Genomic DNA, 22,357 nt, shown 5'->3' on the forward strand with positions numbered 1-22,357 from the left:
ACATCTGATTAGATACCTATTGTCTAACCATCTAACCTTGCTTGCTGCAAAGTCAGAAATAGGCCTTAGTATATTATGTAGTTTGGAATTTTAATGCAAAATGGATCTTTCAATGGACATTGCTGAGTAATGCTGATATGTTAGCCTTTGGGGTTGAGATATTCACAATTATGGGAATGCAAGAGGGACAGTGGTTGTTACATAGAAAGAGTGGGTATAAGGAAAGTGGTTCCCTTGCAGAGTGCTTGATCCTGTTTTCAGATTTAAAATAATAGAGCAAAGCAAAGCACTAACAGTTGCTGCTCTCTTTGAGATCGTGTGTCCATGTGATGACCTAAGCAGTGGAGGATAGGGTAGGTAGTACTGAGGGTCAATTACTTTTGCCTTTCTTTTTTAAGCAAAAATTTAAAAAAAAAAAAAAAAAATTGAAAGCATATTAGAATAGGCACAATAATGAAGGGAGTTAGAGTGGAGATAAGACAAAATATAATTGTGTTTGAAATGTGTTGTGAATTCTGCAATAAAAGTTAACCTTTTAGTTAAACTTGCATAGAGTGTTAGCTTTGAGAGAAACTCAGAGGAGTTCTAACTGAGGGTTTCTTTCTGTTAGTACTAGACTTGCTAGATGAGCATTTCTTCCCATCCTGCTCCTTGATGGAGCATCTGAGGCTCATGTCTTTCGTCTCCTCCTTAATCCTAGTTTCTGGATTCCTCTTGGTTTCCACAATTAATGTGGCTTAGAAAACCTGACCTAGTCTAACCTTCTGCCTTTTTTTTTTTTAAAGGAAATCTTTTGTAAAAAATCTTTTGTAAAAACATGAAATTACTTTTCATGACACAGTTCTTGTCCTTGCACCATCTTCACCATCTTTATTTTGAACAGTCTGCCTTTATATGACTTACATCTATTGGTCTTAGTGCTGCCATGTGAGGTAACACAGACAAGCCTCACTTCTGAGATTACTTTGAAAGAGAGCCCTGGCTAGCTCTGTGGGGGCTGGAGGGGTGGGGTAGCTCTCCTGGCCAGTTTATGTGGGAAAGAAGACTGACATTTTTAATGCAGAAGGAAGCGCCTAGTGATCAAAGGCAGATAGGGTTGTGAGATAGACCCGAGTTTAAATCTCCAGTCTACCACTTATGAGCTATGTGGCCTTGGACAAGTTACTTTCCTTCTCAAAGCCTCAAGTCCCTCATCTTAAGAAATGGGACATAAGCTTGTTGTAAGGGCAGAGTGAGATGCTGTCCAAATAAAATGCATGGTAAATAATGAGCACTTAATAAATGCATTTGGGAAAGATGTACAATATCATCATTGTTAATGCCTTCAGTGCACTAGGACTGAAGATCTGGGATGCACAACAGCCCCATGAATGGAGTCAGGGCAGGTTTTGCAGTCTTCATTTGGCAGTTGAGGAAGGACATTTTGAGACCTGTTCTGCCTTGTCATGCTTTTTAGGGTCTCTTGGAGTTCAGTGACCCTTTCTACTTTTTCACTCTCTGCCTGACCAGACTGGCGGATATGCAGACAGGCTGGGGTGCGGATCTAGACTGCGCTGCTCTGCCTCTTCCAAGTGTTGCTTGTGTGGGGGCCGCAAGCAGAGGAAAAGTGTGTGGAGAAGGGTGGTGTACCCCATGTCCCTGAGGCCAGCAATGCAGCCTCAGCCTCTTTGGGGTGCTGTCATACTGGGAGAGCTCTTCAGCCTTCTTCTTCTAGGCTTGGAAACATTCACTGAAGAGTTAAGAGTTGGGGATGCTTGGGAGAGGAATCCTCTCCTCCCGCTCTGCTCATAAGCCATGTATTTCCCCGAACCTTGGCATCCAGGGCTTGCATGTTCTGCCTCGAACCCCATTCATCCTTGTGACCATCCTTCTGAATTCAGTGGCACCCTCCAGCCTCTTGGAGGCCAGAGGGGAGTAAAGGGCTACCCAAGGCCCTGTTAGCTTGACGACCTTTTACACATACCCATTTCCTCCCACTAGGTGGCAGACACAGACCACACACTGAAAGAATTGGAGCCAGCAGTTTCTAACCCTGTGGACTTAATACACAATTCTGATTTTTCTCTAGAATTCCTGAAGATCTCTGAAATATAACTTCCAGCCTACAGCCAAGCCATGTGTCTCGAACCATAACCAGGCCAGGGTTTATTTTGAAAGTGACATGTGGAACACTTTCCAAGGGAATAACTAGTTAGGAGAGAACAAATTCTCTGCAAAGTATTTTTCTTCTGAACTGAGACGTGGAAATGTTTTGGCACTTTGTAGTTACCTGTAGATAAATGGTGTCAGGTTTTTCAATGTATCGATTTTCTCCTAGGGAATGGGTGTATGATGTTGTTTCATAGCACTTATCACTGTAGATTAACACAGCTATCCATAATTAAACTAGGATTTGGTTAGGCACAGCTATGAGTTATTAGGGGATCCCTGGGCAGTATAGATGTTTAATTTACTTGACTACTAACCAAAGGTTAGAGATTTGTGTCCTCCCAGAGACTACCCAAAGTGCCTCAGAAGATAGGCCTGGCAACCTACTGCCAAAAAATCAGTCATCAAAAATCCTATGAAGCATGGTTCTACTCTGGTATACACGGGATGACCATGAATTAGAATTGTCTTGAAGGCAGCTGTTTTTATATACAGGTTATTAGAGGAGAGAGTTGGGGATGGAAGGAGGCAGAGAGATTTTGACTATTAAAAGGGACATTTCATTTTTTTTTTTTTTTTTGACAGAAGTTAGAACTGATAAAGCAGACTAATATTAATAGATATCAGACCCTATGGAATTAGGTTCTCTCATTTGCCTGTTTGCTTTGGTTTCCTTTATCTAGATTCTTTCGTCTTCTAGTGCAGTCTTTTTTTCCTTGTCTTTTGGGAAGGAGTCAGTGCCTCAGACTAAGGAAAGCAAGTTAGTGAAAAAACGTGGTTTTCACAGAAGATACAGGTAGATACCGTCATCTTGTAAGGATGTCAAACACTCACAGTAATCCCACATAGAGTCAAGGGGATGAACAAGCCCTTGCAAAGTCTACTGGACCAGGCACTCGTCTGAGTACTCTGCTCCATTTCCTTCAGCCGATGGGTTTTGGGACCATTGGGAAATACTCCCTTCCCTAAGAGTTTTTACAGTTGCTCATGAAAGCTTTTGTCACTTTTCATCAGCCTTCGCCGGCAGAGGTTTACTGAATCTAAGCCAAGTCCCTAATGTCCAGGAGAGGCCATTTTTCCCCAAGTTGTCATCAGTGGCCCTCCATGATTAATTATGGACCTTTTTTTTCAGGGCTAGTCTGACTTCTCAAGTATTTTTCTTGGCCATACTGGGATTGCTGCTTACGAACACTTGGCGTCAGGTTGTTTAATTTATCTGTTTTTTCCTGGGAAATAGCTGAATGATGTTGTCTCATGGCAATTAGCACAGTAGATTGACACAACTACCCATAACTAAATCCACAGAATAAGTTTTCTCAGAGTGCTTCTCCTCTCCCCCAACTACTGCAGATGGACGTAGCTATACTAAATTCTTATCACCTACAGCATTCTTTCCATAGAAACTACTACGGTGATCCCAAATTGTTCACGTGTTGCTATTGCAACACAAGGCAGTAGAGCGTAAATATTCTTGGCTCAGGTGGCCGATTGTCATCTTTTATGACTACTCTGAGATTGTGGTACTTTTCCTGCCAACTGCTGACATTCACTATAGTTTCTTCTCTCTTCCTGTGGATTGTGGAATGATTTTACAAGGATTTGGCACACACTACCCGTGACTTGATGACTTTTCCTCCTTAGGTGGACCCTGATCAAGATGCATCTCGAAGTAGGTTACGGAATGCTCAGGAGAAGATGGTGTACTCCCTGGTGTCTGTGCCCGAAGGGAATGACATCTCCTCTATTTTTGAGCTTGACCCCACCACACTGCGTGGAGGTGATAGCCTTGTCCCAAGGTATGATTTTCAAATTGCTTACCCTGAGAGTCAGGACTGAGATTTCTTGAAATCATCACTCGAATCCCTGGGTGGCATAAATGGTTAAGTGCTCAACTACTAGCCCAAAGGTTGGCAGTTCAAAACTACTTTGGAAGTCATATCTGGCGATCAGCTTCAGGAAGATCAGAGCCGTTGAAAATGCTATGGAGCACAGTTCCACTCTGCACATGGGGGTTGCCATGAGTTGGAATCAATTTGACGGCTACTAACAACAAAAAAAAAATTATCTATCCCTTTTGTTTAAGCTTTTATAAAGGATTTGGTAACAGATGTAGATTGGCTGTCCAAATGAATGGTGTCAGACTTTTTTGTGAATCATCCGTTAAAAGTTCTTACTATTTGGATAAGAAGTTCTAGATGTTGGTAAACAAGCCAAAGCTCAGTAGCTTAATATTTCCAGTATCCTTTACTCCCTTCTCCCTTCCCTAAGCCTGAAATATCTCTCACTAATTGAATGAACAATTGAAAAGACATTGTAGGAGATGAAGTGTCTGAAATGCACTATGTGCATAGTAAATTTTATTAAAATTATGGAAACTTAGACAAGTTTTCTTCTTTTTATTAAACTTAACTCTTAGATTTGTTGCATAAGAATGCATTTATTGGGAAATAACTGGATTATAAAGGGAACAAAAGCTCATTTTTAATGATAGAATCAATAATATTATTACTAATGGCTCACATTTATTGGCTACATGTTGGGCAAAATGCTGAGTCTTTTACATGTAGAATATAATTTAGTCTTCACACACAAAAACAAAAAGACTGTTATCAGTGCTTTTTTTTTATGGATAATTACACTGAGGATCAGAGAGTTTTTATATGCTAAATGTTTTAGTTTGATAGGGATAGAAGAGAACACAGAATCATAAAATAATGTGATTTAAAATATCATATTATTCCATCAGAAGATATTTTGACTTTCTTTTGGTGAAGGAGGAATGAGATGCTACTTGTCCATATTCCCTGATGGGTTGGAAGTACCCCTCATCTGGTAGGAAGAGGAAACTTAAGCTCCTAGATCACCTGGCTAGAGGCCCCACTTCTCTATTTCTTCCATTCATTACTGTTTCTTTATTGGCAAATGTCCTTTGTGGGCAGTAGTCCACAGGTAGATGGATTCTAAACTCACAAGCAAGGGAAATCTTGTGTTCACCCTGGAAACAGGGTCTGCTATGGTCTACTAGTGTGTTCACTGATGTTTTTAGATGTAGTCTTAGCTTTTTTAAAATTGTAACCAATCTTCCTTGTTCACCACCTTTAGAGCCAGAAGGAAAAGGGATGACTTACTAATTGATTCTGTGGAGTCATAAAAAAATCTAGGAAGTAGTATACTCCTGTTTCCTCAGTTGTGCTGAATTTTACTAGTTTGAAAATCAGAAAACTGAAGCATAGATCTATGACTATCTAGGAAATGTGATCAGTAAAGGAATTTCTGTGATAATCACTGGTTAAAAAATCATTAGATGCCAATGTGAAAGGGAAATGCCAAATTGTAGATTTATTAAACAAGCTAAAAAAATTGCAGTATAAGTAAATTAGAGGCATTAAGTGAACATAGAAAGTCCACTTCTATTGGTCTTCCTTAATTATTCTGCTTTCATGGCTTCTCAGTTAAGGATTGTGTATGGAACTTCATTAGAATTGATAGAATGCCCTTTGTAGCTTAACTGTAATTTGATATAGAATGTAATCTACTAATTAAACGAAAGCTCCTAGTTTTGGTTACACTTCGAAAATTAGAAAACAAATTAAATTACTTAGAAGAAAAAATGCAAACCTCTTTGTCAAATATCTTGCTTGTGTTGCTTTATTTATATTTGTGTTATTCAAATATCACTATGTTTGCCCTCTTCTGGCCTTCCTTATAACATTCAGTCATTTATAGTGAAGGAAGGGCAATGATTTACTAAAGAGATGTGCCTACTTTGACCTGCCTTTTTCCTGCCTTTCCCATGAACATGGTATGCCACTGTTCTGAATTCCTCTTAACACGAGTGACTTTTGTGTCCCTCTTCTGCCCCAGTCCCACAGATCTTTAAAGTTCCAACTCAAGTTGTTTCTGTAACAGAAGATTTCCATGACACTGAGTTGCCTCGATCTTTTTCTCTGAAAGTCCTTATCTTAACCATCTCTTAACTTAGTGTTATTGTCATGTGAATCTCTTGTTAATATGTAGAATACATTTGTCTTCTCTTACTAATGAATTGATAAAGCAAAAGAAAAAGGCCAAACCTGTTGCCATCAAGTTAATTCCAACTCACCGTGGTCCTGTAGGACAGAACAAATCTGCTGCAAGAGACCTCTTTAAACTGTTTAAGAGCAAAGATGTCACTTTGAAGACTAAGGTGTGCCTGACCTAAGCCATCCTGTTTTCACTAGCCTCATTTGCATGTGAGAGCTGAACAGTGAATAAGGAAGACCAAAGAAGGACTGATGCATTTGAATTGTGGTCTTGGGTAAGAATATTGAGTATACCATAGACTCCTAGAAGAGTAAATAAATCTGTCTTGGAGAAAGTACAGCTGCAATGCTCTTTAGAAACAAGAATGGCCAGACTTTGTTTCTTTTACATTGGTCATGTTGTCAGAGGGACCAATCCCTGGAGAAAGACATCATCCTCAATATGATGGATTGACACAGTGGTTACAATGATGAGCTCAAGCATAGCAACGATTGTGAGAATTGTGCAGGATGGGGCAGTGTTTGGTTCTGTTATACATAAGGTTAGTGTAAGTTGGAACTGATTCGACAGCACCTGACAACATGGTCCTTTATTGGAGCACTAGATCACTTAGATATTTTCATTACTGTAATTATGCTTTGTTAAACATCTTTGTGCCTTATTTTGTATCTATGCTATCATCTTTTCAGGAAAAAATGTAGATATGGGATTGCTAACTAAAATAATAGATATGTTTTTCATGTTATACAAAGTGCCTATAGACTTCAGAGTTTTACCTATTCACACTCTCACCACCAGTGCACAAGAGAGCTCACTTCCTTAAGCTCTTACTGATTTTGGGTTTTATTAATTTGTAGAATTTCTGAAGTATGAGGCTATAAAATGATATATTGCTTTAATTTGTGGGTATTTTTTACTAACAAGGCTAAATGTATACTTCCATGTTTATTGATCATTTGCATTTCCTTATTAAATTGCAGATTTTCTATCCTGATATTCTTGCTTTTCTTATTGATTTGTGAGAGCTCTTTATATGTGTGAATTAAGAACCTTGTTTTTGTAGTATGTATTATCAATTTAATTTCCCAGTTCATCATTCTTCTCCCATTTCTGTGCATGATGTTACTGTTTTTATTGTGTGGGTGTTTTTTGTTGTTGTTTTGTGTGCGGAAGATATAAAACTTTATGTAAAAAGATTTATTCATGTTTTCCTTTTAAATTTAGGGATTTTGTGTTTTGTCATATTTCAAAAGGATCTCCCTAACACAGGATTGTTAAAATAGTTATTCATATTTCTCCCAGCAATTTCATTTTTTGTTTAATTAATTTATATGAAATTTTTAATTATCGCTGTATTGCTTCTCATGGTAAGAACTAATATTTAGCCAATGAGTACTTGCTCCTTTTTCTGAAATTTTGTAATGGTATGACCCTGTGTTTAGAAATACAGCTATAAATAATGAGAGTCATTATGAATGATTTTCTATTACAAACACATAAGATTGTGATTTGGAACAATGTCATTTGCTCCTAAGTTTATATCGTTTAGTGTATGTAGGAGAAAACGATTTGAGTATCTTTGTCTATTTTGATACAATATTTTCTAGGCTGGTGGCTATAGAGAAACTCTTAAATATTCCTGCCTTCAGCTTTTTTTCCCACTCTTTAGGAACTCCTATGTCCGTCTCAGACACCTGTGTACCAATACCTGGGTTCACAGCACAAATATCCCCATTGACAAGGAAGAAGAAAAACCCGTGATGCTGAAAGTAAGTTAGGAATTTGGCTTCTTTCCCTGGGTCTCATGCTCACAAATGAAAGGCTCCCATTGAGGGCATACAGGGGTGTGAGGAGCTATGAAGTTTTTTATCTGGCCAGCATGCAGTTATAGCCAAATGTGAATATGCAGAAAGAATTATCTTCAAAGGACCTGGATGAAGCAAGTCCAGGGCTTTTGAAATAACCAGAACCTTTTTTGTATCCCGTGGCTTCCGCCCGAAACATTGAGCAATTGTCTGGATTTCATGTCTGTCTGGAGAATGATTATGGCTGGAGGAATGTTTTGCTTGTGTCTTGAGGTACATCAAATATCTTGTTGATCCTTCCCAATATTCATTATTTCTTTATTTAACTCTACAGTTTTCTTTCTTGAAAGTTCTTCTGACTTCTTACTGTCTGTCCCTGAACTCATCTTATTTAGGCTCATAGAATACAAATATACACACACACTGGATTTTTGTTTTTTTCAAAATGGAATTTCACTCTGATGTACCTTTTATTTTTGGTGGTGGGAGGATTATTAGAATTTTTTTATTCTGCTTTTATAAACATTTTTAGATACATTGAAAATTTGAAAGAATGATGCAATCTCCACTTAGTCAATAGTTGCTATTTTGCCACTTTTGCTTTTTCTATATATATTTATAAACTTTTTTTAAAAAAAATTACAATAGTCTCCTTTGCTCTCTGTAACAATTTAAAGCACTGCAAAGGTAGAAAAGCTATAAATGATAGTAGTGCCCCCTTTGCTGCTTCCATTCCCCACAGTACCACTCTCCAGAGGTAATAACACTTTGGTTGTCCTTCTATGTCTAGTACATTTTAACTGCAAGGTAGCTCCAGCCTTTTTGGACTTCCCATATCCTGTGAATATTGAATATGATGAAGGTCTGACCTTTTCAATCTGTAAGATTATCCCACAAAGACCATCTTGAATTTCAGATTGGCACTTCTCCTGTGAAGGAAGATAAGGAAGCATTTGCTATAGTTCCAGTGTCTCCTGCTGAGGTTCGGGACCTAGATTTTGCCAATGATGCCAGCAAGGTGCTGGGCTCTATAGCTGGGAAGCTGGAGAAGGGCACCATCACCCAGAATGAAAGAAGGTAAGGGCTTCTCAGTGAACCCAGACCCAGTCGTCCTCACCCACTGTGAATGTGTAAAATCCCTTGCAGAGTGAGAGAATGCCAATCCTGAAGACCTGTATTGAGAGTAGTAGTACTTAGCATTTATGGGTAGTTTTAGTTTGAGATATTCAAGAACTGTCCTTGCATTTATTTTTTTGAAAGTCTCTACAGTTGTAAAGAGGAGCTCTGTTATCATGGTGCCTAAGGCACTTGACTGCTAACCAGAAGGCTGGTGGTTCAAACCCACCAGCACCTCCTTGGAAGAAAGGTTGGGCAATCTACTCCTATAATAATACCGCCTCAGAAACCCAAGGAGGGGTCGCTATGAGTTGGGGCTGACTTGACGGCACCTAACAACGGCACACTTGTAAAGATCTGTCTCTCTCTGTCTCTATCTCTGTCTTTGGTACTATGTTACTAAATATCAGGGATTGAGATTATCCTAAAATAAAAATTGATGGAAGATGGGGCAATCTACTTCCGTAGTGATACTGTCGCGGAAATTCAAGGAGGGGTTGCTCTGAGTCGGGTCTGACTCGATGGCACAAAGCAACATCAAGTATTTTATGAAGCTAATCATCCTTTTGTGGCTAGCAGTAACATGTTTCATATATTTTACTCTTTTTGGCAATTGGCCTCTGTGGTTCATTTTGAGGAAATTGGAAAGAATGGGTCTGTTCCTGTTTAACTGACTCATCCAGCCTGAGGGCTTTAAGTTGAAGTTTTCAACTTGTTGGATGCTGAACACTTAACATCTCTAATAGCTTATTCCTCCCTAAGGTCTGTAACCAAGCTGCTGGAAGACTTGGTTTACTTTGTCACTGGTGGAACTAACTCAGGTCAAGATGTGCTGGAAGTGGTCTTTTCCAAGCCCAACAGAGAAAGACAAAAGCTGATGAGAGAACAGAATATTCTCAAGCAGGTTGGTGAGATGTGACAGTTTGGTGAGTTGGCTTTCTATGGAGTCGATTGGATCCCCACTCATATAAAGAGAATGAACTGTTCCCATCTGGAAGGCTGGTTCAGTTTATCTTGAACAATCTTGTTGAATATGTACAATATGGGAGTTCACCTGTTAGCAACTCCAAGAAGATGTCAGTTGACTTTATTTTTCTTAAAACTAGATGAAGTGAAATGTGTCTTTTATATATCTTGACACTTGGGGTATTTGATCAACTAAGAAGTCTTATATATGCTGTTACAGGGACCCCTAAATATCACCCCAAAATCATTCCACAAAGAATAAGTAGTGTTTTACAGAAAATACATAGACGGTATTACTTGGTTTAAATTTAAATAAACTAGTGTCAAGATAAATTAAAGCCAGGGAAATTAAAAGACCAGGGTAGATTTAATGCACAAAAATGTATATCATGTATAGTTTTCCAAAGTTGTTGGAAATTGGGCCACAAGCCTGGCTTACAAGTCCCTGGCTACCAAAGCTAAAAAGGAAAACAAGTAGTTACAAGACTTAGAGCTTTCCATTAGAACTTGGAATGTAGAAAGCCTTTCTCTTGGTTTACAATAAAGTTTATTAACACTCCATCATGTTCAACAATGACTTCAAGTCTAAGAATAAAATATGTTTAGCTGTTCCATACGATGATCCCCAAATTAGACTCAAAACTCATTTCCACAATAGTAATTCCTTGAGGGGCCAAAATAATGTGGCTCAATGACTAGAGCCTTCATTAAGCACTTATATCAAGTGCTCTACTTATGCAAATTACAATTATTGTCTAATTCTGTCCTTTTGCCACTCTTAGGAGCTAGATATTGATTCCTTACATTTTATATGAACCACACTGAAGTTTACCTTGGCCATGATCTATACACCTAGGAATTAATGGAGCAGTATGATTTCAACCTAGAATCTTCTGGCTCCAGAATCTGAGCTCTTAATCACTGTTCTAAACACTGGATCATCAAATGTCTGAGGCCCAGTGAGGTCCAGGTGTACTCAGACTCTGGCAACCGAATGGTTTCCAGTTCATGAGACTTTCAAAATTGGAGGTTATGTTACTTCCAGACAGAAAGGAAAGAAGCCTTTTAAACACTAGATGATGGTAGTTTTTGCTGTTTATTTTCACAAACAGATCTTCAAGTTGCTACAGGCCCCATTCACAGACTGTGGGGATGGCCCTATGCTTCGTCTGGAGGAGCTTGGGGACCAGCGGCATGCCCCTTTCCGACATATCTGCCGGCTGTGTTACAGGGTCCTGAGACACTCACAGCAAGACTACAGGAAGAATCAGGTTGGGATTAAAGATTAATAGAAAGTGATTGTAGTTTCCTCCCTGAAGTTCATGCACTTTTCTCATGAATCTTAAATGTCCCATATATGTTCATTTAAAGGATAAAGAATAGTCATGTTAAATTTGTTCTTTTGAAGGAAACACAGATTGTTTGTAACACTGGAAGAATTACGGAGTCCTCAAAAGGGTACCCAAGGATTCCTCTTCTGCCATCATCTTTCCATGAGATTATTTTTTAAAAAATTGTTATAAAAATACAGATAGCATAACATTTGCCTATTTGACATCTTTTACATGTGCAATTCATTGATACCACTTACATCAATCATTGTTTTTTTCTTTAAGTAATTTTTTATTGTTTTTGGTGAAAGTTTACATAGAAGATCAGGCTCCCATTTAAAAGTTACTACATAAATTGTTCAGTGACATTAGTTACATTTTCTATAATGTGTCAACATTCATTGATTCTGTTCCGGGTGGTTCATTTCCAGTAATCTGGTTTCCCTGAGCCCTCTCCCTTTCATCTTTCCTTCAGAGAAATTATTGACCATTTGGTCTCTTGTAGATGATTTTTTAAAGGTATACAGTACTCACTGGTAATATTCTTTATTTTATGAGCCAGTCTGTTACTTAGTTAAAAGATCACCTCAAGATGTAGTGTCAGTTCAGGGTTTTATGAATTTTCTCAGGGTGATAGTCTTGGGGAGTCCTTTAATCTCACCTGGTCTAGTAAGTCTGGCTTTTTAAGATTCCAGTTCTCTTCTATACTTTTCTCCCTTTCTATCAGGATCTGTCTATTGAGGGAGGCCCTGATCAAAACAGTTAGTGGTAGCCAAGTACCATCTAGTTCTTCTGTTCCCAGGGTAGATGAGGCCATGGGTCATGTAGACTGTTCGTCCTATAGTTGCTTCTCTGAGTCTTGGATTTCTTTTTTGCTCTGGACAAGAAGATACTGATATTTGTTTCTTTGAAATCATGTCCTTTTTCTGAAGTTGATATTACATGTGCAGCAATGCTTCTAACCCCCTGTCTTTGCCTTTGTTATTGTTTATATACTAAACAAAAAAACTCACTGCCATCAAATCGGTTCCAACTCACAGCAATCACCTTTGGGTTTCTGAGCCTGTAAATCTTTATGGAAGTAGCTGCCCTATCTTTTTTCTGCGGAGAGGCTGGTGGGTTTGAAGTGCTGACCTTCTGGTTAGTAGCCAAATGCCTTATCCACACTATGCCAAGTATAGTTTTTGTGTGATGCTAACAGAAAAAAACAAAATTTTGGCCACTGAGTCAATTCCTACTCATAGTAACCCTGTAAGATACAGTAGAACTGCCCTATGGGATTTCCAAGGCTGTAAATCTTGCCAAAAGCAGACTGCCACGTCTTTCTTCCACAGAGTGGCTGGTTGGTTCAAAACACAGACCTCTTGGCTAGCAGCCAAGCAGTTAACGCTTGCACTACCAGGGTTCCTTATGTATGATGCTACTGGGTCTAAATTTCATTATTCAGATTGGTTGACTTTGGGGACTGTGGTTACTTTAAATTCACCTGCAGCACATCAATGCCTTCGTCAAATAGTCCCACACAGATTTTGTTTTGCCCCTCTCTTCTATCTTCAGATGAGGATACATCAGAACCTGTAATATATGCTAGGACATTTTGCTGGTCCATGAGGAAACTAAACCAGTCTCTCTTACTACTGCTGGATTGGTCATCTTTGTTTTGCTGTTTATGGATCCTTTGCTAGTTGGCAGTAATCCCTGAAGGGTGATTTAATTCCCAAACATGTGCCCCTAGAGAGCGTAGACCAAAAAGTAATCCATGTTCACAGTGTTAATCCTCAGTAGTTAACAGGATTTGGGGAATGATTTTTAAAAAAAGAAAAATCAAGTTTCAAGGGCCATTTGAACTTTGAGAAGCTAACACTCTTTCTTTGATAGGGAAATATCTTTGAATAGAAACAACTATCAGTAAGAGGCTGCCTTGAATTGAAAAATATATCCATAAACTGCGATACCTGATCCCAAAAGAAAGGAAGGGGCAAGGTGTATCCACATGTTCCATTAACATAATTAATTAGCTTGGATAGTCCTTACTTTCAGGAGCTCTGGTAGTATAGTGCCTAAGGCACTTGGCCGCTAACCAGAAGGCTGGCGGTTCAAACCCACCAGCCACTCCTCAGAAGGAAGGTTGGGCAATCCTACTTCCGTAGTGATACTGCCTCGGAAACCCAAGGAGGGGTCGTTATGAGTCAGGGCCGACTCAACGGCATATACAACAACAACAACAACAGTCCTTACTTTCTTCTGCTACCTATTGATTTTTTTAAATACAGTTTTATACCAGATAAAGAAAATGAAATGAAGTAGCTTTGTTCTAAATATCTAGGTAGGCTTAATTGGTGTTTATTCAACAGCCCAGAGCAATGGGGCACAGTTAAGTCCTTTTGAATTAGTAATAAATTCCAAGCTGAAAAACAGTTTTTGACCTTCTACAAAATGAGACACTGATTAAAATTTATACTGTGACTTAATAAAATACCCATATTTTGCTTAATGATATTTGTGTGGCAGGTTTAGTAAAATCAAGGATGTGAGGGAGTTCGCACTGTTGCTTTAGGGTTATGGGAAGTTGTGGGAAAGATGCTTCACTGCAGTTTCCCTTGTGGCTGGTAGTCGTCATCAGGGACTGTTAACCATTTTCCTTATATTAAACTTAACCACAGTTATCTTCTGACCTTCTTGCTGACTTCTCCTTCCTCTCCCTAAAAGGAATATATAGCCAAGCAGTTTGGCTTCATGCAGAAACAGATTGGTTATGACGTGTTGGCAGAAGACACCATCACCGCCCTGCTCCACAATAACCGAAAACTCCTGGAGAAGCACATCACCGCAGCGGAGATTGACACGTTTGTTAGTCTGGTGCGGAAGAACAGGGAGCCCAGGTGAGGTGGAGTTGGGAACAGGGGGAAGATATCGACACATTTAAGATGCAGGTCATGGTGACTTGTGCTAGAGCTCTGGTAGCATAGTGGCTAAGACACTTGCCTGCTAACCAGACGGCTGGTGGTTCAAACCCACCAGCCACTCCTCGGAAGGAAGGTTGGGCAATCCTACTTCCGTAGTGATACTGCCTCGGAAACCCAAGGAGGGGTCGCTATGAGTCAGGTTTGACTCGACGGCACATAACAACAACAACAACAGTGGCAGATTTTGGCTGGGCAGGTCTTGATAGACTTTTTGATATGGAATAGAAAGAACATGGTATTAGAATGAGCCCTTGGGTGGAATGTTAGCTGTAACATTTACCAACTGGGTGATTATGGCCTTTTTTCTAGGTTTTGTTTTCTCATGTGTCAAATAGGTATTTGTGAATATTAAATGAGAATAAATACAAGTGAAGTGTCTGACACTCTGTAGATGTTCGATAGATAATAATTGTTTGCACTTCAGCACCTCCTGATTATCAGTTAGAACCCTTCCCCCATCTTCTGTGACATTAGATTTATCTCAGGTAAGGGAGTAGTATCTTTTGCAAACTAAGTTGTTAGTTGAGTGTTTTTGCTATACATTGGTGAATTCTATTTCATTAACACCAGATCTCCCCACTCCTCCCCCATGTCCTTTCTACTGCTCCTTCAAAGTAAGTTCCATAGTTTCAGGTGACATTTGTTGTTGTTATCCGGTATCACTACAGAAGTAGATTGTCCCACCTTCCTTCCAAGGAGTGGCTGTTGGGTTTGAACCACCAGCCTTCTGGTTAGTAGTCAAATGCCTTAGGCACTACACTACCAGAGCTCCCTCAGGTGACATAGAAGGCAATAATTACAATATAGGTATTATGAACAGCCATACTGGAGACCGATTAGTGTTTTAACAAAAATTACTATTACCACCCATAAAAATAACTAACATTTCATGGAGCATTTAACCAAGTAGTGAACTAAGCACTTTACATGAATTTTCTCATTTAATCCTCAGGATGGCTCTCTGACATCATACATTTTCCTCTGGTGTATCTAAAGGCAATGTTTTCTTTTGTTTCTGTTTCTCGATAGATTCCTAGATTACCTCTCTGACCTCTGTGTCTCAATGAACAAATCAATTCCTGTAACCCAGGAACTGATATGTAAAGCTGTGCTGAATCCAACCAATGCCGATATCCTGATTGAGACCAAGTGAGTAGGGGGATAAAATCGAGGAAGGAATTTAGATGGAAAATGGTGTGGTTCAGTGGATGCCTGTGTGCTTGTGAGTAATAACATATAACGCCTCAGTTTCTCCAGAGTCAGTCCAAAGTCAGATTGTTGGCATTTTATCTTGCTTTTAGAAAGGTCTTAGGGGATTATTAAGTTTTCTTTAGTTCCTTCCTCTGCATAATGGTGTCACTTAGGAGATTGTGGGGTGCGGTGACGGAAGAATTGGGGGAAAATCATCAGAGTATCCGTTAAAATTGGTGAAGATATTTATGTGAATTATTCCTCAATAACGATTAATAATTTAAAATATTACTATAAAATTAAAAGAATTAATGTGAACTCCTAGTATCATTTTACACACACTTAATTTTAAGAGTTTAGAATTCTGTTAGTATGATGATCATTTTTACGTTTTAAAGGAAGTATTTCATATTCAATGGCGATATTAAGCCATTATAATGAAGACCTTTTTAAATGATCACTGTTAAAAAGTGTTCTTCCATCTACAGAAATTTCATAATAGTAGTCATTCTTTTAGCAATGGAGCAGTTTTCCTGAGTAAAGTATAGTGCCAGTAATATGGGCAGTGTTTAAAAAACAAAAAACTAAATTATGCTCTAGACTAGTATTATATTTTTTCTCACATGTAAGTTAATTTTGAGCTTGAGCTGATGCAGGTGTCTTCATCTTGGCACTGTTAACATTATTTGGCTGAATAATTCTGTGTTTTGGGGGACTCTCCTGTGCATTATGGGATATTTAACAGCATCTCTGGCCTCTGCTTAATAGATGCCAGGAGTACTTTCCCCTGTCCCCAGTTGTGACAAACCAAATGTCTCCAGACATTGCGAAATATGTTGTCAAGGAGGCCAAAATTGCCCATTGGTTGAGAACTACTGGGCTACTATACACAAAGAAATTAATGTTAGGCTTTTTGCAGCTCTTTCTGTGGGAGAAACACAAACCAAAATGGTTTTCCATGTGTCTTTACACTGAAAATGAAGCTAGACTCCATTACATTGCTGTAGTTAATCAAAGATTAGCAAGGATCTCAAAAGTAATGCATTTTCTATCCTCCTCTTATTTCCCAGGTTGGTTCTTTCTCGTTTTGAATTTGAAGGTGTTTCTACTGGGGAGAATGCTCTGGAGGCAGGAGAGGATGAGGAAGAGGTGTGGCTGTTTTGGAGGGACAGCAACAAAGAGATTCGTAGTAAGAGTGTCAGGGAACTGGCACAGGACGCTAAAGAAGGACAGAAGGAAGACCGAGATGTTCTCAGCTACTACAGGTGACTGGGAGTTGCATGTTGGGCTGGACTTGGGTGCTCCAAAGGGTGGCATTTTGGAAGTAGAAGGATCATCTGAGAAGATTTTCTGGCAAAAAGCAGGTATATATTTTAGAAGTTTAAAGTTTAGGAGCTCTGGTAGCATAGTGCCTAAGGCACTTGACTGCTGTGGTATAGTAAATTACTTTGTGTGGCTTTTCTACCCATAAGTCTTTGTAAACTCCAAGGTGGGATTTGCTATGAGCAACTGAGGAGCTCCTGATTGCTGAAGGTGTCCACCTGGAGTATTTCTGTTGGGAGTGGCACAAAACAATGTTCTGGGAGGTGCCCACTCTCTCAGGTGCTTAGAGTTCTGATGCTATAATTGGCTAGTTTGACCACCCTGCTGGGCTCAAAAAGGAGGCCTCCTGGAGGCAGAACTCTCTCTGACTGCTGGTTGAGGAAGACGTGCTGCTGAAAGAGACACGGGCTCCTGAAACACGCGTTGCTGGGAAAGAGACGCAAGAGACACGCATTGCTGAGTGAGACAGCGAGGGACCAGCACTGCTGGGAAAGAGACTGTGAGAGACTCTTGGCTGAGGGACGGTGGGCTGGGAGAGAGACTGAGCGTTCTTCCTGAACTTGAGTTGTAGCCTGGTGCTTCCCTAATAAACCCTGTAATCTGTGAGTTCTGTGTGGCCACTGCAGCGAATTATCGAACCCAGGAGAGAGGTGGTGGGTGCTTTGGGAGGAACGGTTGGTGAAAGGGCTGGAGGGAGGCAGCATGTTTGGCCTTGCAGTAATAGGCCTTGGGTTACTGCTGGTAATCCTGTCTTCCTCTTGTGAGATTAGAGGAGGTCAGAACATGTGGCCTCCTTGCCGTTTTTGCAACTGCTAACCAGAAGGCTGGCGGTTCAAACCCATCAGCCACTCCTCGGTAGAAAGGTTGGGCAATCTACTTCTGTAGTGATACTGCCTCAGCAACCCAAGGAGGGGGCACTGTGATTCGGGGCTGACTCAACAGCACATAACAACAACAACAAAGTTTAGGAGAACTTCATTGATACTGAGAGAATAAATTGCTATCTAGATGTGATTTTGTCAAAGGATGAATGCTTGCATCAGCTCTGAATTACAGTTTAGCCCTAAAAAGCATGGCACATACACATGTAGTAGGTAAGAGTCAGACTGTGGGGTCAGACTGCCAGGGTTCAAATCCTAACCTCACTACTTATTAGCATTTTGACTTAAGTCAAGATACATACTTCTTTACGCTTCAGTTGCTATATTTGGAAAACAGTGATGATAGTGCCAACCTCAAAACTTTTGCAGACAGAGCTAGGAAATGTATGTGTGCATGTGTACACATACATGTATCTCTATTTCCATATGGAGCCTTGGTGGTGCAATGGTTAAGTGCTTGGCTTCTAAACAAAAGATCAACTATTCAGAACCACCATTGGCCCCTCAGGAGAAAAGACCTGGTGATATGCTCCCATAAATATTGCAGCCTAGAAACACTATGGGACAGTTCTACTCTGTCCTATGGTGTCCCTGTGAGTCAGAATCAACTCAACATATTTCTATACTTCTTTCTCTCTTCACGTACGCACACACACATATATATCTATCTATACAAATATATGATAAAAACTATGAGTTTACACAGTATTTGCAATTCTATTCTAACATCATAAGGTTTATTCTGGTCTTTAAAACCAAGCCAAGTCCACTACCATCGAGTTGATTCTGACTGATAGTGATCCTATAGAACAGCATAGAACTGCCCCATAGGGTTTCTGAGGCTGTAATCTTTATGGTAACAGATTGCCACATCTTTCTCTCACAAAGTGGTTAGTAGGTTTGAATCAAAGACCTTCTGGTTAGCTGGTTGAGTGCTTTAACCATGGCACCACCAGGGCTCCCTGTTCTCTAGTTTTTACTTCTCAGATTCGTAACTCCGTTTTCTGACAATGAGCAACCTGGCTGCCATCACACAGTATGTTTACCTGTTTGCTCATCCCCACTGTAACTGATGTGTACCTCCTCCATCTCCAGTGTCTCCTTGGGTCCAGTTGTAAGGCCTGTTGGCCTTTTTGCCATAAGGACAGGAAGGGGAAAAGAAAAGAAAGGAAGAAAACCAATAAATAACAGAAAGAAAAGGGAATGGAAGATGAAGAATGCTTCCAGTGTTTTTAAATAAAATAAATAGCCTTTCTAACCTCCCATATTCTGTTCTCTCCCACTCATGCATGTAATGTGTATCCTTCCATACATTGCATATTCTACTGCGTTTGTTTGCATCCTTGCATAAATAACATAATATTTTATCTGCTTTTAAAATTTTCTGTGAGTGGTACCACAGTGTTCATAGCTCTGCGACTTGCCTTGTTTATTCAGTATTGTTCTGAAATGAATCCATGTTCACCAACGTAGATTGACTTCTTTCATTTTAACTGCTGAGTGATACTCCATTATATTAATGTACTATGTTTTCATTGCTATCTGATACATTCCTTACTACAATTTAGTTTTTCATACCAGGGAATGTCCTTGTTCAAATTTGTCTGTGCAGATGTGGAAGATTTTCCATTTCATATCAGGAATGGAATTTTGAGATTAGAGGATGTATATATTTTAAACTTTGCTGAGCTATCCTAAATTGGCTCTTTACTCCCACTGGTCATAGATGAGAACTTTTGTTTCTCCATGTCTTTGCTAACTTTGAATATTGTGATGCCTTTTTAATTTTTGTTAATCTTGTAAGTGTGAAATAGAATCATGTTTTAATTATCATTTCACTGGTATCTAGTAAGGCTGAGAATATTTGCAAATCATGGTTATTGGTAATCTAAATAAATTGTTAATACATTCCAATTCTGGTTTTGAATCCAGAAGCCAATATTTGACAATTCAGAAGCTTATGACTTTCTTATTATTTCCTACTGCCAGTATGTTTACTCTTTAAAACTTTGATAAATCTTCTCCCAAGAGTGGATCAGATAAAGTCCCTCAAATGGTGAAGGTTGAAAGTTAACAAAAGGTCACATGTAATTGTATAAGTAAGAAAGTCTAAGACATTTTGAGGAGTCCTCTACTTTTAGACATCATGTGTGCATGAGCCAAAGTGTAGACTTACATAAGATCTCAAAAATATTACACAATTTCTAATTAGACTCAGTATCGACATTATCTTTAACATTCCCTACATGATCTTTAATTTACTATCTAAAAACCCAACTGAAAAAGTAGGTAGCCACCTTAGACCTGACCATTTTTTCCCCATGTATTTTATAAGTTAACTAAGGACAGAATCTATTCAGTAGTCTCATAACTATTCCAACACTACAACAGTTAGATAGATGTGTGTGACTGTTGACTGACCTATACTCTATGGGATAGCTTGAAATGTTCCTTTATCAGCTTGGCACAAAAAACAAAATTTGGTGTACAAAAGCAGCTTGGAGGGATTGACATTATGTTCAGATGGCCAAATACCATTCTTGTGAAGTTGGGGGCACTGGATTAGCCTACTTTATGTTTCCATTCTTCCTGGATGACTCCTGGGCAAATAAGCCTAATGGAGCTTTTCTTTTCTCCAGGTATCAGCTGAACCTCTTTGCCAGGATGTGTCTGGACCGCCAGTACCTGGCCATCAATGAAATATCAGGCCAGCTGGACGTGGATCTCATTCTCCGCTGCATGTCTGATGAGAACCTGCCCTATGACCTGCGGGCATCCTTCTGCCGACTCATGCTTCATATGCACGTGGACCGAGATCCCCAGGAACAAGTCACTCCTGTGAAATACGCCCGCCTCTGGTCGGAGATTCCCTCTGAGATCGCCATCGATGAGTGAGCCTTGCTTCCTCTCACTGCCAAGACCTCATGTCACTTTGTTGTTTTGTGCTGTCAGGTTGATTCTGAGTCATAGCGACATTATACAATAGAGTAGAACTGCCTTATAGGGTTTTCTAGGCTGTAATCTTTATGGGAGCAGATCACCAGATCTTTTCTTCCACACCGGTGGGTTCCAACCACTGCTTTTTGGTTAGCAATTGAGCCGTTACCCAGCAATTGAGCCCTTACCCACTGTGCCACCAAGCCTCCTTTGTGTCATTTTTTAAAACCTTATTTATAATGTTCTGTGCAGCAATATATAAATAATATATTGTCATATATGGTTCACTTAAATCTAGATATGGGCTGAGGAAAAATGAAGTTATTTTTTCTTTAAAATCAAAATAAGAGTTTCAGTACATGGATGGCAAATATTTCTTAAGAATGTAAAAGATGGCATGATTATATTTCCATTAAAAATTTTTTTGGTAAAAATAAGACACATTTGTCCTCATGACGGTATTCTGACATCTAATTTTCTCTCTTCATTCAACAAATATTTAAGTGTCTATTATGTGTATGAATTGACTCAAGGGCAGTGAGTTTCTTTTTTTGGTTTGTTGTGTGTATGGTTCAAGGATTACATTAGGAATCAGAATATATAGACACAATCCTTTAGTAGTAGGGGAAGAGAGACAAAAAGCAAGATAAATGTGTAAAGTATATATGATGGAGATGTGTGCTAAGCAAAGGAAAATAAAGTAGGATCATGGATAGGAAGTACCGGGGAGGAAGGGAGTATTGAATTTTGAGGTTGAACAACCAGGAAAGGTTTCACTGAGAAGAACTTGACTTCTTCCTCCTTTTCTTTTAGCTACGATAATAGTGGAACTTCCAAAGATGAAATCAAGGAGAGGTTTGCACAGACCATGGAATTTGTGGAGGAATATTTAAGAGATGTGGTTTGCCAGAGGTTTCCTTTCTCTGATAAGGAGAAAAATAAGCTCACATTTGAGGTAACTCATTATGCAATGATCTGTGTGTTTTATCTGATTTTCAGTGATCATTTTACTATGAGGTATATAGAAAATATTTTAATACACAGTGATTTTGATCACAATGCTTTTACTTTTTAATAATAAGGAATCCAGCTCAGCTTTGTTCTATAATAAAAGATAGAACTGATATCAGCCACTTGACCTAATAGTGCATGTGCTCTTAGAACAAATATGTATGATGAATTAGTGCATGTAAAATGATAGAACCTCTTATGTATTCTTTGAACTTTATGTTGAAAATGACAGCAAAGAAACAGATGTGCTTGGGATTGAGTCCACCACTGTTCTGGTTACCTAGTACTGCTCTGACAAGAATATACCACAAATGAGATGGCTTTAACAAACAGGAGTTTATTCTCTTACAGTTTGGAGCCTTTAAGTCTGAGTTCAAAGTGTCAAGCTCTAGGGGCTGGGTGAAAACCCTTTAACCTTGGGCTTCAGCTCTGCCTCCTGTTCCAGCCCACTGAAGCTAGAGGCTTTTCTTTACTCAGACAGCTGCTGGCTGCTGAGACTGACAAGCCCAAGGTTGACAAGTAAAAAGGCATAGTCCCGATGTTACCAAACCACATGGCAGGCCATTAATTCAACTCCATTGATAGTCCCAAGGTTGGCAGAGCATGGCAGGCTGCCGAACAACAACATGGCTACATGTAGGGTCCAAGCATGCCCTAAG

General features: G+C 39.3%; 1 protein-coding gene across 1 annotated transcript in view; it reads left to right on the top strand.

The window, feature by feature from the left end:
- ITPR1 (inositol 1,4,5-trisphosphate receptor type 1) overlaps window positions 1-22,357 on the top strand; it is a 471,939-nt gene that overhangs the window by 221,335 nt on the left and 228,247 nt on the right. Inside the window, exons 11-20 of the mRNA XM_042782721.1 lie at window positions 3,790-3,944; window positions 7,841-7,940; window positions 8,893-9,053; window positions 9,855-9,996; window positions 11,171-11,329; window positions 14,099-14,271; window positions 15,385-15,504; window positions 16,617-16,811; window positions 20,390-20,641; window positions 21,501-21,642. Of these exons, the coding sequence (XP_042638655.1) occupies window positions 3,790-3,944; window positions 7,841-7,940; window positions 8,893-9,053; window positions 9,855-9,996; window positions 11,171-11,329; window positions 14,099-14,271; window positions 15,385-15,504; window positions 16,617-16,811; window positions 20,390-20,641; window positions 21,501-21,642 (1,599 nt within the window). The remainder of the gene's footprint in view (window positions 1-3,789; window positions 3,945-7,840; window positions 7,941-8,892; window positions 9,054-9,854; window positions 9,997-11,170; window positions 11,330-14,098; window positions 14,272-15,384; window positions 15,505-16,616; window positions 16,812-20,389; window positions 20,642-21,500; window positions 21,643-22,357) is intronic.

This window comes from Orycteropus afer, unplaced genomic scaffold (genome assembly GCF_000298275.1).
Source record: "Orycteropus afer afer isolate SDZICR_OR568_19922 unplaced genomic scaffold, OryAfe1.0 scaffold00429, whole genome shotgun sequence".
Taxonomy (NCBI): domain Eukaryota; kingdom Metazoa; phylum Chordata; class Mammalia; order Tubulidentata; family Orycteropodidae; genus Orycteropus; species Orycteropus afer.